The sequence below is a fragment of the Natrix helvetica genome (assembly GCF_964273705.1).
Source record: "Natrix helvetica genome assembly, chromosome: 1".
In the NCBI taxonomy this organism is placed as follows: Eukaryota; Metazoa; Chordata; class Lepidosauria; order Squamata; family Natricidae; genus Natrix; species Natrix helvetica.
This window is the reverse complement of record NC_138548.1, coordinates 15,823,656-15,838,885: the sequence shown is the minus strand read 5'-3', so window position 1 is coordinate 15,838,885 and position 15,230 is coordinate 15,823,656. Positions and strand designations below refer to the sequence as shown.

The following is a 15,230-nucleotide window of genomic DNA, read 5'->3' as shown; positions in this document are numbered from 1 at the left end:
CACTGAAGCTTGAAATCTGATTATGCAGTGGACATGTGACTGCCATATCCCTCCCTTCTTTCCTCCCCCTCGATCCTCATGACCTGAGATGATTCTTTAATTCTTTCATCCTCAGTTAGGTTGCCTGGTTTAGGGGGGGAAAAACATTAGTCCAACCAGCTCATATGATGAATCTTGTATGCCTACATCAGCATTTTCTAATCTGGTGCCCTCTGGGCGTTCCTGGGATTATAATTTGCAGACTATTCAGATAGCATAGGCATCGGAGGGCACCAGATTGGAAAATGAGTATAATATAGTCAGACAATCAACTGTCCCCTAGGAGAACTTCAGCACCAAATTATTTTGAAATGCTGCTTCTGAAAAATCAGAATTATTAACCGCCATTGCTTAACATGTCCATGCATTTTAACGCCGACATGTTAAGCAATGTGGAGGTTAGTGAATTGTGCTCTCTTAATTGTTTTAAATGTTTCAATAAAACATAGGTTTCAAAAGAAAATTTTATTTTATTTGCAGCGCTCAAGTTCCTATCCGTTTATGTATGATTGAGTCCGTGTGAACTCAGTAGAACTAATTTCTGAATGTATAGGACTATGTCACAAGGGTATTTTTACTACAAGTTTTTGTCTAGACAAATATTTCAGTTGATTTATTTGTGGCTACTGGGACTAGATTAGATGTATTTACTGACAACCTGTACATACATACATACATACATACATACATACATACATACAGTACGTATATCCATTGGAAGATACTTCAGAAAAACTTTCTGGAGAGTTGTCCAAAAATATAATTAATACAGTTTCTATAGGATGTTTGTGGCTGGGCAGACAATTGTAAGTATATTGAGAGAATATGTATTGGCCTAATTTACTCTTGTCTTTCTGTCTCATTATTTTAGCTTTGAAAGCATGCAAAGACTTTGTGACAAATACAACCGAGCTATTGACAGCATTCATCAGTTGGTATGTGTTCCTCTCTGTTTTGTTTTTGCATTTTGTTTAGGCAGTTGGTTTCAAGGTCATCAAGCAGTACAGATTACTTTGCTGATTCTATAGGTGTAAGATTACATAGGTGTAAGATTTTAAAAGTGGCTCACTAACCAATAATTGTCTGATTTAGGATCAATCAATAGCTAACTAGCAGCCAAATCAATCCCCAGATTTGGTATTTGGGGGGTGAATAAGGAGATTTCAGTCTTTACTTATCTGTCACCATAAGACATAAATAATCTTGCTGGACTCCTCAATTCCAGCACACTATTTTCAGCAGTGGTATTCTTGATCGTTTTGTCTTCAAAAACATATGAAAATAAACATCCATGCACACAGGTAGCCTTTGAATTTAAATGATTGGTTGCTTGGTGACTGTTTAAAGCTATGACAACCCCTCAAAAAGCTATGGTTTTGATTTTCACCTTCTCCAATCACATAATAGATTGGAGTGATTTATGACAGTGATTTTTCTCTCTCTGGAAACCAGCATTCCCAGTTTCTGGGAAGAAAAGCCCTATAATGAACAATGTGTTTGCTTAATGACCACTGAATTTGTTTAATGACTGCCACAGAAAACCAAAAGGCATATAATTGGATTCAGTCACTTTACAACTCACAATTTATAATAATAATAATTGCCAGGCTCAATTATAGCAATAGCACTTAGACTTATATACCACTTCACAGTGCTTTACCACCCTCTCTAAGTGGTTTACAGAGTCAGCATATTGCCCCCAACAATCTGGGTCCTCATTTTACCTACCTTGGAAGGGTGGAAGACTGAGTCAATTTTGAGTTGCTGAGAATCGAACTCTTGGAGTGAGCATTGAGTTAGCCCTGCAGTACTGTATTCTAACCACTGGGCCACCACAGCTCTTAGATGAGCCATAGTGAATAATGACATAGGAGAGCAAAGAAATATTCCATATTTTAATATTGGAATATCTTAACTTTTAATTTCAGCATATGTATACCACTTTTGCATAAATTACAATAAAATGATATAGACTATAATAACATCAAATATTAATGTTAATTAATTTAGAAATATTCATTGTAGTAAGTAAAACAACTGAATAAACAGACAAATCCAACATTTATTTATAAACTTATATTTATATTACCTTTTGTGTAGAGGACCTCGGGCGTAATACTTGGTTAATCTCTTTTCTCCCACACTTTCCCCATTTTGCCTTAAAGAACATTGCAAAACAACTTAAATTGAGAACCAGAATGACTGGTGACCTGGCAAAGCGGTGTGAGGATTTGAACTTGGGTCTCCCCAGGAGCAAAATGATAATCCAGAAGACTTTTGCCTTATAGATTTGCCTACAGTTTGATAAAGTTAGAACAAAAGCCGAGCCTGTCAAACTGATTTTAAACACCAGATAAAACGTGAGATATAGTAGCCATTAACATAAGTGTCTACTGCATAATGTCTGCTGCATTAAAGGAGGAAAAATTGATCCGTGACAATTAGCCATGATGATTGTTAGGGGAGGGTTATTTTAGAGAAAGCCTGTCTTTGAACATCAGTAGCTAGGGCAGGGGTGTCCAAACTTGGGAACTTTAAGACTTGTGGACTTCAACTCCCAGAATTCCCCAGCCGGGGAATTCTGGGAGTTGAAGTCCACAAGTCTTAAAGTTCCCAAGTTTGGACACCCCTGAGCTAGGGGCACAAACGACTGAAAGCCTGTTGCTTTCAGGCTTTGTTTATATCACTTTCAAAAGCAACTTTTTTGGCCAACATAGAATATTGCTCAGCTCAGGAATGCTGAGCAATTTGGGGGGGGGGGGGGGGAGAGCTGCCAACCATAGCTTGTTTATTGTTTAGAAAGCACAGACCATGATTATATGTGATGTCCATTACTACCAACAGTACACTTCATTAGAATTTTGGTAGCATACATGCTTAATTAAAGCGAGTTAGATGTACGTTGACTATACTGGGGTATAATGCTTACATGGTAAGTCTACCCTGTTTCCCCCCAAAAAAGACCTCCCCGGATAATAGGCCCAATCGGGCTTTTGAGCGCAGGCAATAAAATAGGCCCTTCTCCGAAAATAAGCCCTCCCTGAAAATATTTAAATGCATGCCAGTCCCTGCCATTTCCTCTGGTTGCTTGCTACGCAAACAACACCAGATGAGGAGGCGAGGCTGGAGGGGGGGAAAGGGAGCGAGGAACATGCCCCATGCACCCCACACGCCCATACCTAATGGGCGCTCCCACAACCCTAGCCACTCTCTCTCCTTCTGTCATGCTACTGGCTGCCGCAAAAAGAGTGGCAAGCCCAGCGACATGCAACACAGCAGCAGCCATGAGGCGACCTGGTTCACTGCCTCCTTCCCCTCAGAAATAATAAGACCTCCCCAAAAATAAGATCAAGCGCTTATTTCGGGGGTCAAAAGAAAATAAGACCCAGATTCTATTATTGGTATAAGACAAGGTGACAAGACTGGAACAAACTATAAATAATGTGATTGGATAGAAGGATAGCTAATGTATTAAGTAGGCTAACAGTTATTGGATGAGATTATTTGTATATAATGTGATTGTATGGCGCTTTCTTTGTGGTGCTGCACAAAGCATATATGTATGCTGGTCTTGTTGTATTCGGGTCTTTTCCCGTGTAAGATTGAGATTGTCTTGGCAATGTTTCGGCAAGATCTTACTCGCCATCCTCACTTGCCATCCTCACTTGCCATCCTCACTCGCCATCCTCACTCGCCATCCTCAGGCTGGTGTTTTAGCCAAAAACACCAGCCTGAAAATGGCGAGTGAGACCTCGCCGAAATGTTGCCAAGACAATCAATCTTACACGGGAAAAGACCCGAATACAACAAGACCAGCATACCTACACCCGTGAAAATCTATGAAAACATATCTATCTATCTATCTATCTATCTATCTATCTATCTATCTATCTATCTATCTATATGTTTTCGTAGATTTTCACGGGTGTAGGTATGCTGGTGTTACACAATGGAAAAGACCCGAATACAACAAGACCAGCAATAATTATAGATATATAGATAGATACATAGATATAGGTATAGATATATAGATATATATAAGAAAATTAGACCCTGTCTTATTTTCGGGGAAACACGGTAGTAACGGCAGCTGTTTGTCGCAGAGTGAAGGATTTACTTAGTCACTTTAACTTTTCCAGCCTATTTCTTCTTACTCGAGTAATGTTGTTGATGCTGTTGATGTTATGAACAAGCATTGAGGGGAGTTTTGTGCTTTAAAAGGTGTTTTTTTTCTATAAGAAATAAATTGCGATCGTGATAAATGAGTTTCTTGTTTCATTCTTCAGTGGAAAGGAACCACCCAGCCCATGAAACTGAATACCCGCCCTTCCAATGGGCTTCTGCGCCATATCTTACAGCAAGTATATAACCACTCAGTGACAGACCCAGAAAAGCTCAACAACTATGAACCCTTTTCCCCAGAAGTGTATGGAGAGACTTCTTTTGACTTGGTGGCCCAGATGATAGATGAAATAAAAATGACTGAAGATGACCTCTTTGTAGACTTAGGCAGTGGTGAGTGTTCACTATCCAGTTCTCTCTCCTGGCACGACTCAAAATAGTTCAAGCAGAATTGTTACATGTTTTGTGAGTAACCAATCTGTAGCTGGAAATTCCTGTTTTGTTTTACTGGCAAATGCTGTTCTTTGGCATTGACTTTTTTCATGTCTCGGTGAGCTGCAGCCCTGGCTTTCTAATAGGCCGTACCAAGTTGGAAATATAATTTACTGTAACGCAAAGCTTGGTGACTGGAATTGGAAACCATAATGGTTTTTTCCAATTTTGACATGGTGGAAATAGATCATAATTGTGGCAGTTGACATCATCAGTGTCCAACTAGGCCGCTGAGAACCACAAAATGAGGGCAGTAACTAGAGAGTGTGGGGGTGGGGGGTGGAAATAAAAATAATAACATGTGACATCAAGCTCTGGCCAGCCAGTGGTTGTGATATTAGGTCTCCAGCATGTGTAGTTTTAGCCCTGTGAATTTATTTTTGCCTTAACAGCTAGTACTTCTCTTTAAATCGCCAGGCGGCTCTAATACCATGTTCCTCTTGTGGGCTCCTCTGCTTCCAGGAAGTGCTTGGATGATTTGTTTGCTTTGAAAAGACCTAAGTTTAATATTTCTTGCAATTGCAAATTTTAAAATAGTGTTGCCGGTTTTGACTAAACCTAGAGCCCTAAAATTCACTGAAATAGAATCTAGTAGTTGGAGAAGCAGGAACTTTAGTTAATGCAGCTAATAACGTTTCTATCACCCTGTCACTGTCAATTCACCCAGGGAAAACAGTCAGTGGGTGGCTGTTGTGGGTATCTAGGGTGGGGCTGAACCTTCCTTTGTTGAAGAGCAGTTCCCTGTGCCATATGGCAAACCCGCAGTGAAACAGAGAGGAATGTTGCAACCAATATGGGGGAAAAAATCTACTATACAATCTGAAGTTGTTGAGTTCATCTAGAGTAGGTTTTTGACTGAATTATTCCTTCTCTTGCAGCTAAGTAATTAGTTAAGGAACAGAGGAGAATTAAAGTTTCCAGAGTCTTTAGTCTTTGAGCTCCCTGTTGATTCTGCTGTACAGATTCTTAGTTTTCCAGCTATTATGTCATGATAACATGAAATCTTAATATATTTTTGACTAATGTATTTCCCTACTGCTTCTGGGCAGGCAGTAGAATTACCAACGATGTCATGCCTTGCTGTTTATTATTATTGTTATTATTATCATTATAGTTTATTTATTTGTACCCTGCCTTTAATATTTTTACATATAACTCAAGGAGGTAAACATATCCAATACATCTTCCTCCTCCTGTTTTCCACACAACAACAACAACTCTGTGAGTTTGGCAGAGAGGGGGAGGGAAGGAAGGGGGAGAGAGAGAGAGTGTAACTGGTTCAAAGTCACTCAGTTTCCTGCTATTTGGTCAATGCAAAAAGAGCTACAAGTGCTTTCTTCTCTTTCTCTCTCCCCTCCCCCCTCAATTGGTGATTGTTTAGGAGGTGTTTTTTTTTGGTGTGGTTTTTTTTAAAAAAGGAAAGCAAAGTTGTATTTGGAACATTTTCCTGAGCTGATAAGCTAAATAAACCATGGCTTGGGGGGAAAAGGCAACATCTGCTGAACTATAACTCTGAAATATCGGTGGCATTAAGTGCACATAAATCTGCCCATGCATTTCTGAAAACAGACTTGGCTTTAAGTATCTGAACTACTGCAGTGTTTTTTTGAAAACAGCTCTGGAAACTTCAGTCGACTGAAATCTGACAGCCAGACGTCTGTCTGACATATATATATATATATACATATATATATATATATATACACAGCCTGAAATGTGTAAGGCACTCCACTTTTTGATGTACAAAATTGCCTGTTTAGAAGTTCACTCATATACTTGAAGTTCTTATGTAAACTTTACTCCAAATTTAGCTTCTCATGTGACATTGTGGCAGTCCTCCTAACTGTAATACTCTGTTGTCTTCTTTTAGGTGTGGGTCAAGTTGTGCTCCAGGTGGCTGCAGCAACAAACTGCAAGCATCACTATGGTGTGGAGAAAGCTGATATTCCGGCCAAATACGCTGAGGTAACATAGTGTCTTGGGTTAAAATTGTAATATACTGTATGTTAGAAATCTGGCCAGAGTGATTATATATGCCATCCATTTTTAAAAACACCATCTTCAACATCCAGTGCTTAGGTTAGTGTTTCTTAGCCTCAGCAACTGTAAGTAAGGTGTGCGGATTTCAATTCCCAGAATATCTGAGTCAGCATGCTGGTTGGGGAATTCTGGGTGTTGAAGTCCACTGAGGTTGAAAAACACTGCTGGCTTAGATGCTCAGTTTTTATCTTTCTGGCTTCTAAAACTGTGTCTCATGCATGTCAGGGCTAAGAACTTTTCAAAATGGCAGCTCAGGTAAAGGCCCAATACTTTATTATTTATTACGTGATGTGTTAATACTCATTCAGTTCAGTTAATACTCTGTTAATACTTCTGTTAATACTCATTCAGTTCAGCATTCAGTTCTGGTCGCCACGATGTAGAAAAGATGTGGAGACTCTAGAAAGAGTGCAGAGAAGAGCAACAAAGATGATTAGGGGACTGGAGACTAAAACATATGAAGAACAGTTGCAGGAACTAGGTATGTCTAGCTTAAGAGAAGGAAGGACTAGGGGAGACATGATAGCAGTGTTCCAATATCTCAGGGGTTGCCACAAAGAAGAAGGAGTCAAACTATTCTCCAAGGCACCTGAGGACAGAACAAGAAGCAATGGGTGGAAACTAATCAAGGAGAGAAGCAACTTAGAACTGAGGAGAAACTTCCTGACAGTTAGAACAATTAATCAGTGGAACAGCTTGCCTCCAGAAGTTGTGAATGCCCCAACACTGGAAGTCTTTAAGAAGATGTTGGATAGCCATTTGTCTGGAACGGTATAGGGTTTCCTGCCTAGGCAGGGGGTTGGACTAGAAGACCTCCAAGGTCCCTTCCAACTCTACTATTGTATTATTGTATTATTAGCGAACTGCATCTTATAGTGGCCTGTTAGCAACAATTCCAACATAGAACTGCCCTTGCAGAAGGTGAAATCTTACTTGTGAAGGAGCTGCCCAATTTACCTCATTGTTGGCTGATGTCCCCCCCCCCTCCCCATAGTGCTTATTGTCTGAATTAAGCCGTATGAGTTGTTTTAGATTTCATAGCGGACTATCTTAAAAGGATTCTTTTCTAAGCCAAATACAGTACCAAATAGAAGGTTTGGATATAACACATAGTTAAAAGGAGGTGGCATGTGGGCACCAGAAGACATTGGCAGGCTGGGCTTCAGCAGAATCGTGACTGGAAGAAGGGATATTGCTTCTCAGAACAATTTCCTAAGAGGTGGGTGGGTAGAATATACAATTCAGGGATAATCTTTATTACAGGGAAGGCTGTAATCGCTACCAAATTTGGCTCTGTAGCATCAAGGGCTATATATGGGGCTGCCTTTGAACAGTATAGAAATCAGTGCATAGCTTTATTTGCCCTTTTCCCATAATAATACTCTTTTTTTCTGAGGAGGTCTCTGAGCTTGCTTGTTTTCTTACAGACCTTTCATTACCCAAACTAGGTAACATCATCAGTGCTAGTAAGGAGTCCAGTTTTCTGTCAGTTTATATTTTAGTGGATTGACCTGTTGGGTCCTAGACTACAGATTGCTTGCTTGCTTGCTGTTGGCTTCTTTGACAGATTTCTTGATTGGGGTATTGTTTACTTGATTGTTGGTATGGAGGAGTTAATCTATGCTAATCTGGATTCTGATTGCTGATGGGGAGGTGCTTGGGTCTTTTTGTTCCTTTTTGGGCTGAGTGATAGTCCCTTTTGCATAATCTATAGATGTTGTTAATGTCCACCTGTCTATTGATGGCTGATTTGTCAGAGTGTCAGGCTTCTAGAAATTCTCTGGCTTTTTCTTTGGACTTGGCTTGGTCTGGGATGGTCACATTTTCCCAATTGAAACTGTGATTAAATCTGTCTATAAGTTGTGAAATTTAAAAAAATTCATCACGCCTTCAGACTGGTTGGTGTTTGTGGATGCGTTTGTCAGTTTTCTGCCTGTTTTTCCTACATAGTGGTTGTTGTAGTCCTTGCATTGTATGTTGTAGATGACTCCTGTTTTTTCCTCTGGGGTTGTTGGATCTTTGGGTCTGCTTAGGATGTTTTGAAGGGCTTTAGTTGGTTTGTGTGCTATGCTGATTCGATGTGGTTTTAAAAGAGTCTGTTAGTGGTTTCTGAGATATTCTTGATGTATGCCAGTGTAATTCTTTTTAGGTTTTGTGTTGGTTGTGCTGTATTAGGTTGGGTGGTCAGGGACTTTTGGATAAAGTTGCATGGATATCCATTATTCTTTTTTTCTTCCTTTTAACTCCTAGATGCCAGGTATTTTAAGTTCTTGAAAGCTTGTCTTCTGCCATAGGTTTTAGTTCCCATATAAGACAAGGACACGTTTCTCTAACGGTTAGAGTCTAACCCATGGCCATCTATGCTCTTTGGCAAATAGCTCTCACAGGGATGTTTTTTCTGAAATTCTGTCAAATGGAGGAATCTGGGTTGAAATCTATACAGGTAGTTCTCAACTTACGACCACAGTTGGGACCAGAATTGGGACAAAGAATTGGGACAAAGCAGTTTTTCAGGGAGTTAGATCTGATTTTACAACTTTGTTTATTTGCTATGGGTGGTAAGTAAATCACTGCAGTTCTTAAGTGTATTACACGGTTGTTAAGTGAATCTGGCTTCCCCCATTAACTTTGCTTGTCAGGCACTGACTGGGAAGGTTGCAGATGGTGATCACGTGACTCTAGGAGGCTGAAGCCATTGTAAATATATGCTGGTTGCAAAGCGACTGAATTTTAATCACAGGACTGGGGGATGCAGCAATGGTTGCAAGCATGAGGACTGGTCATAAGTTGTTTTTTTTCAGTAGCAACATAACTTCAGATAGTTGCTAAACAAATAGTTGTAAGTCAAGGACTACCACCAGTTTCCTTGTGCCAAGTACCGTAGGTTGCTATTCTGTGAAAGGGACTACAAGTGTTGAATTTCTTGAGTGGTAAACCCAAAAGCTGTTCCATGTGTCTTGCTGCTAATTTCACCATGCTTCTGTAAAGTTAAGATTAAATTCAGCTACCTTCCACATCCTAAAATGTTATGCTAATGGCAGTGCAAATTTGTGTATGGTAGAAGTCTCTTATTAGACACTCTCATAGTAGCCATTTTCTTCTATTTGTAGAAACACAATCTCTGGATTTCCTTCTTATTTTATAATAATAATCTATTTTTCTTTCTTCTACTTTTTTTAGACGATGGACAAAGAATTCAGAAAGTGGATGAAATGGTATGGGAAAAAACATGCAGATTACACAGTGAGTGAAACTAAACCACGAAGTTCCTTTTAAAACCAAGCAAGCCTTCTTTCTGATAACCCTAATGTGAATAATTGCTTTTTATTTTAGTGTAGGAGTTTCTGAGAATTATCTTTGAGACCACTTAGAGACTGAAATTAAAGTTGGTCTGAAAAGTCAAAAGAACTCTGTTCCTTTTGGTAATGAAGAAAACTTTAATAAACCAGAATATGAATGAATCATTTGCAAGTTCAAGACAACTTGTGCGCTCTTTAATTAAAGTAAAGTTACATTTATTTTTTGTCTGGACTGATCTAAGTTTCGATTAGAGGCTTATGTCTTGTCCATAAAAGCCCAAATGCAGTTTTTAACCTGAAAAAAATGTCTTCACCACAGACCAGGAAATGATGTACGAATATGGCTATTGAGCCAAGAGCTTAGAGGATATAGTATCGTTCTGACATTTGTAAATTTTGCCTTTGAATATGTAATAAAAGAGAGGTACTTTCTTTACACTTTTAGACCAGTGTTTCTCAATTTTTACAACTTTAAGATGTGTGGACTTCAACTCCCAGATTCTAGAATTCTGGAAGTCTACACATCTTGAAATTACCAAGGTTGAGAAACACCCTTGGATTAGTGGAAACTAATCAAGGAGAGAAGCAATTTAGAACTGAGGAGGAATTTCCTGACAGTGAGAACAATTAATCAGTGGAACAGCTTGCCTCCAGAAGTTGTGAATGCCCCAACACTGGAAGTCTTTAAGAAGATGTTGGATAGCTATTTGTCTGAAACGGTATAGGGTTTCCTGCCTAGGCAGGGGGTTGGACTAGAAGACCTCCAAGGTCCCTTCCAACTCTACTATTGTATTGTATTACTGTTTTAGACAGGTGATTTAGAGTTTAGCATTGATATACTATCTGGGAATTTCTTCCTGTGCTTTGAGTTAAGACTCAAAACTCATTGTAATTTATGTAAGCTGATAACAGGGAAGTTATCACCACACTTGGCAAACTACACAGGTACCTAGGGGTATATTGATGTGAAACCACTTAGATTTGAATGGCTGTTTCTAGAATTTTTGTCTGAAGGATTTCATTCCTCCCTCCCCTGAATGCTTTCCCTGTGTCACTTTTTCCTCTCAACTTTCCTAATAAGTTATGTTCCAAGTTATTAATAAAGAGCCTAGAAATAGAGATGGACTTAATAAGATGGCACAACTTGTAAGAAAATGTATGATCCATTGGTAGTTTATAATTTTTCCTTAAAATGCTTGGATTAGGGAGATGATCTGGTTTAATGTCTCTCTGTACAATCGTTAGCCAGGAATTTTAAAGTATTCAGCAAGCCATTGCTTATACATCACACTAATTCAAAAAAATGACACATTAATACTCAAGGCAGCTGTCTCCAAGGCTGGGGGGGATTTTTTTTTGCTTAGCTATGTTGAATATGAACAGGCCATTATGTCTACTCCTATTTTCTTGGTTTCTTGTTGAGTGAAAACTAGTGAAAAAAGTAAATGAGGCTATCAGGAAAAAAGTCAAGTGAGATTATGTGCCATCAAGTCTCTTAGAAATCACATAAACATAGAAAGATAAGTCAAGTGAATTATTAAATCCTTTTATCTGGGTTAAGAAGAGAATTGCCCAAAATTAGAATTCAGATTAAATTGGTGGGCTAGAAAAGCAGAAACCAACATCCTTCGCTGATAGAAGGTAAATGAGACAGGCTCTGAAGAATACATATTCATTTGTGTAATTTATTCATCTTATGTATCTTCCCACTTAGCTTACAATGTAGAGCAGCCTACACAATTTCCCAAAAGCAAATGCTTGTTTGTCTTTGTGTGTTTGTCAATTCATCCATCTCAATATAATAGAATGTTTTGAACCAGAAGTAATTCAAACAATGAAAATCCTGTTCCCTGGGGATTTTATTTCCCCATCCCCTTTCTTCCTTCCTTCTTTCCCTCCTTCCTTCCTTCTGTTCCTCAGTCAGCGTTCCAAATAACATCCAAAATTAAATCAGAGTCCAAGCAGGCCAAAGATCCAGAAAGGAATATGACTGCAGGCCTGACAGCTTCCTTCCTCCCTTCCCCACCTACCTCCCCAAGTGACACTAGGCAGCGAACAAACTTTTTAAAATAAAAAAAAAATTAAAATCCCCATCTCCATCCCCTTTCTTTTTGTTTCTCACTTATTTCACCCCTGTTAATACTAACATCATAGCCTTCTTCCCGCTCATCTACCCTGTGCTAGGACTGTTTTAACAGAGCTACTCTTTTGCCACAAAAAAAAAAGCCAGCAGAATATTTATTTGTTTCTGGATGAATATATTTACCGCCTATTTTTTGGCGGGAACTTCAGCCTGCTCAGATATTTGAAAAACCCTCCAGTCCCTCCTGTGGTTTTGAAACAGAGCCATGTTTAGCAGTGTTCCTTTTTTTATTATTATTTTAAAAAAATAGCTGCATGTGCTTTTCCAGGCAGAACAATTCTTTGGGAACCAAATGTATTAAACAGTGGCTGTTGGAATGAAACCGTTTGTGTGTGTGGTATTATATACACAGGCAGGCAGCCAGGTCCTGTTTCTTCCTACTGTGACGGTGTGATGAATTTGTTGTGGGTAGATTTCTCGGATTTTTTTTTTTTTTTTTTGGAGCTCTAAACTCCAGAAAAGCAGTCTTTTTGGAAAGGGGCTGGTTTCTTAATGTGATTGGCCCTCTAGTCTCATGTCATTTTAGTGCTCCTACTTGGGATCCCGGCTGCCTCTTTGGCTGGATTCTAGTCTTTAGTTGCCATAAATGTAATTCCCCTAGTCTTTGGTAGATAGCCCTGGCATTGGCATACGCATAGAAACCTGAATCAAATTTTTTTGCTACGTTTAGAATAGTCCTGCTGAATTGGAAAATGTTGGCCGAGACAGGGAATGTTTAACCAAACAGCATTGCCGAAGGAAACACATGTTTTACAATACAATAGTAGAGTTGGAAGGGACCTTGGAGGTCTTCTAGTCCAACCCCCTGCCTAGGCAGGAAACCCTATACCGTTTCAGACAAATAGCTATCCAACATCTTCTTAAAGACTTCCAGTGTTGGGGCATTCACAACTTCTGGAGGCAACTTCTGTTCCACTGATTAATTGTTCTCACTGTCAGGAAATTTCTCCTCAGTTCTAAGTTGCTTCTCTCCTTGATTAGTTTCCACCCATTGCTTCTTGTTCTACCCTCAGGTGCTTTGGAGAATAGTTTGACTCCCTCTTCTTTGTGGCAACCTCTGAGATATTGGAACAATGCTATCATGTCTCCCCTAGTCCTTCTTTCTCTTAAGCTAGACATACCCAGTTCCTGCAACCGTTCTTCATATGTTTTAGTCTCCAGTCCCCTGATCATCTTTGTTAGTCAATGGCTGTAAAAAAAAGTCAGGGGTCTGGTAGACTCTTTTAATGAAGTTTGTTGCAAGTAATTCTCACTTAATGACCAGTCACTTAGCAGCTGTTTGAAGTTACAAGGGACTTCTGTATGTTACTTATGACCCATTTTCGGCACACATGGTTACATGATCACATTTAAGGCACTTGGCAACTGGCTTGCATTTCTAGCCAATTTGCTGCATCCTATCGTCAGATGACCATTATTTTTGGCTTTTTTTGTTTTTTTTGTTTTGCCAAATTCCAAACTTTACTTCTGGTTTCTGACAAAAAATGTCCACGTGTTCATTTCACCACCAAGATGTTCACTTAACGACTGCTGTAAAAAGGATCATAAAATCAGGTGCAGCTGTGTGGTAAGCACTTAATAAAAGCCATAACATGCAACTGTAATTCTGGCCTTAATTCTGGTCATAAATCGAGGATTATCCGTAATCAGAAAACAATCAAACTCTTCCTGCTTTTGAAATTAGTAGCAGCAAGTGGCCTAGGTTGGTTATCTCTGTTTTGGCATGTATTGTTGACCATGATTTAAATGTTGATGGGCCAAATCTTTTCTCTTGTGTGCCTGTTCTCACAACAGTTTGGTTCGTACAGCATATAAGCCACAAAGTACTATTATCCTTATGTCTGGGCCCAATGTATGTGCTCAGATTCTCAATACCAGTTTTAGGTAGTGGTAAATTGTACAAGCTATTGACACCATGTGCTGTGTCTCAAATATAGAATTATATTTCCTCTCCAAAGTACATTTTAATTCTGAAAGCTGAATGGTGATAGCAGTTGGTGGGCTGTTTAAGTCTTCCACCAATTTGGAATTCCTGTCCTTTCCTTTTGGGACAGAATGTAGGATGGGAAGTGAGAATTCAGAATGGAGGAAAAAGTTTAAGCATCTACTCTTCAATCTTCTTTTAATAATTATACTTTGTGTAGTTGTTTGCGTGTTTTTAATGTTGGAAAAAGGGAAAAAAATGCCCTTTGGATTTACATAGGCTTAGTCTTCTCTTGAAACAAGTAACTGATTATATTAGAATCACAAATGAACTTTGCAAATGGATTGTGTTCTGTTTCATACCATGTTTTTGATGCCTTAACATTCAACATTCTCCCTCTTCTGTATTCTGTGTTGTCATAGATATGTTTGGATTAGACATCTAAAAAGTGGCTTAGTTCACATTCAAATTTCAAGTGCCTTTTTTCTTTAATCCATTTTTAGCTGGAAAGAGGTGATTTCCTTTCAGAAGAATGGCGAGACAGAATTGCAAACACAAGGTACGGCTTTAACTTGGTTTCCAGGGCTGCCATCCTAAGTATAAAATTGTTTGATAAAAAGTCAGTCTCCTCTCCCATTTTGAGGATTGCTATTCAGTATCCCATCTGCTCCATTGATTTGTTAGCAAATAACATTAACGTTCCCTATTTCTTGGAATTTCAGGGATAGTATTCACAGGGACCGGAGGATATTCTGTATGTGAAAGCAGTGTAGAATTTAAGCATAGCTTTCATGGTTTTGGAGTCAATTCTCCAGGGAGGTGGTGGACATCCATCCCTTTGATGGATATATCCAGGCATATCCAATCATTCATCTGTTGGGAATGCTTTAATTTGGACTTCTGCCTTAAGTAGGGCTTGTATTAGATGGCCTAAATGATCCCTTGATTTTGCTATCTTTATATGTTTATGTACAAAACTAAATAAAGCCAAAGGATATACATTGCTGTTCAATGGAGATTCATGATTGACACAATATAGCTTCAGAGCAATAGCAATAGCAGACTTATATACCGTTTCACTGTGCTTTACAGCCCTCTCTAAGTGGTTTATAGAATCAGATCCTTGTCCCCAACAGTCTGGGTCCTCATTTTACCGATCTTGCAAGGATGG

At 39.0% G+C, this 15,230-nt stretch overlaps 1 protein-coding gene across 5 annotated transcripts in view; it reads left to right on the top strand.

The window, feature by feature from the left end:
- The window catches only part of DOT1L (DOT1 like histone lysine methyltransferase), a 98,580-nt gene that overhangs the window by 26,647 nt on the left and 56,703 nt on the right, over positions 1-15,230 (top strand). For 4 of the 5 annotated variants that reach the window (XM_081958030.1, XM_081958029.1, XM_081958028.1 and 1 more), the window contains 5 exons: positions 911-974; positions 4,326-4,554; positions 6,524-6,618; positions 9,874-9,936; positions 14,563-14,618. In XM_081958030.1, coding sequence (XP_081814156.1) covers positions 911-974; positions 4,326-4,554; positions 6,524-6,618; positions 9,874-9,936; positions 14,563-14,618 — 507 coding nt within the window. Of the gene's footprint in view, positions 1-910; positions 975-2,244; positions 2,400-4,325; positions 4,555-6,523; positions 6,619-9,873; positions 9,937-14,562; positions 14,619-15,230 lie in introns of those variants that run through there. The other variant, XM_081958031.1, reaches the window with a different exon arrangement.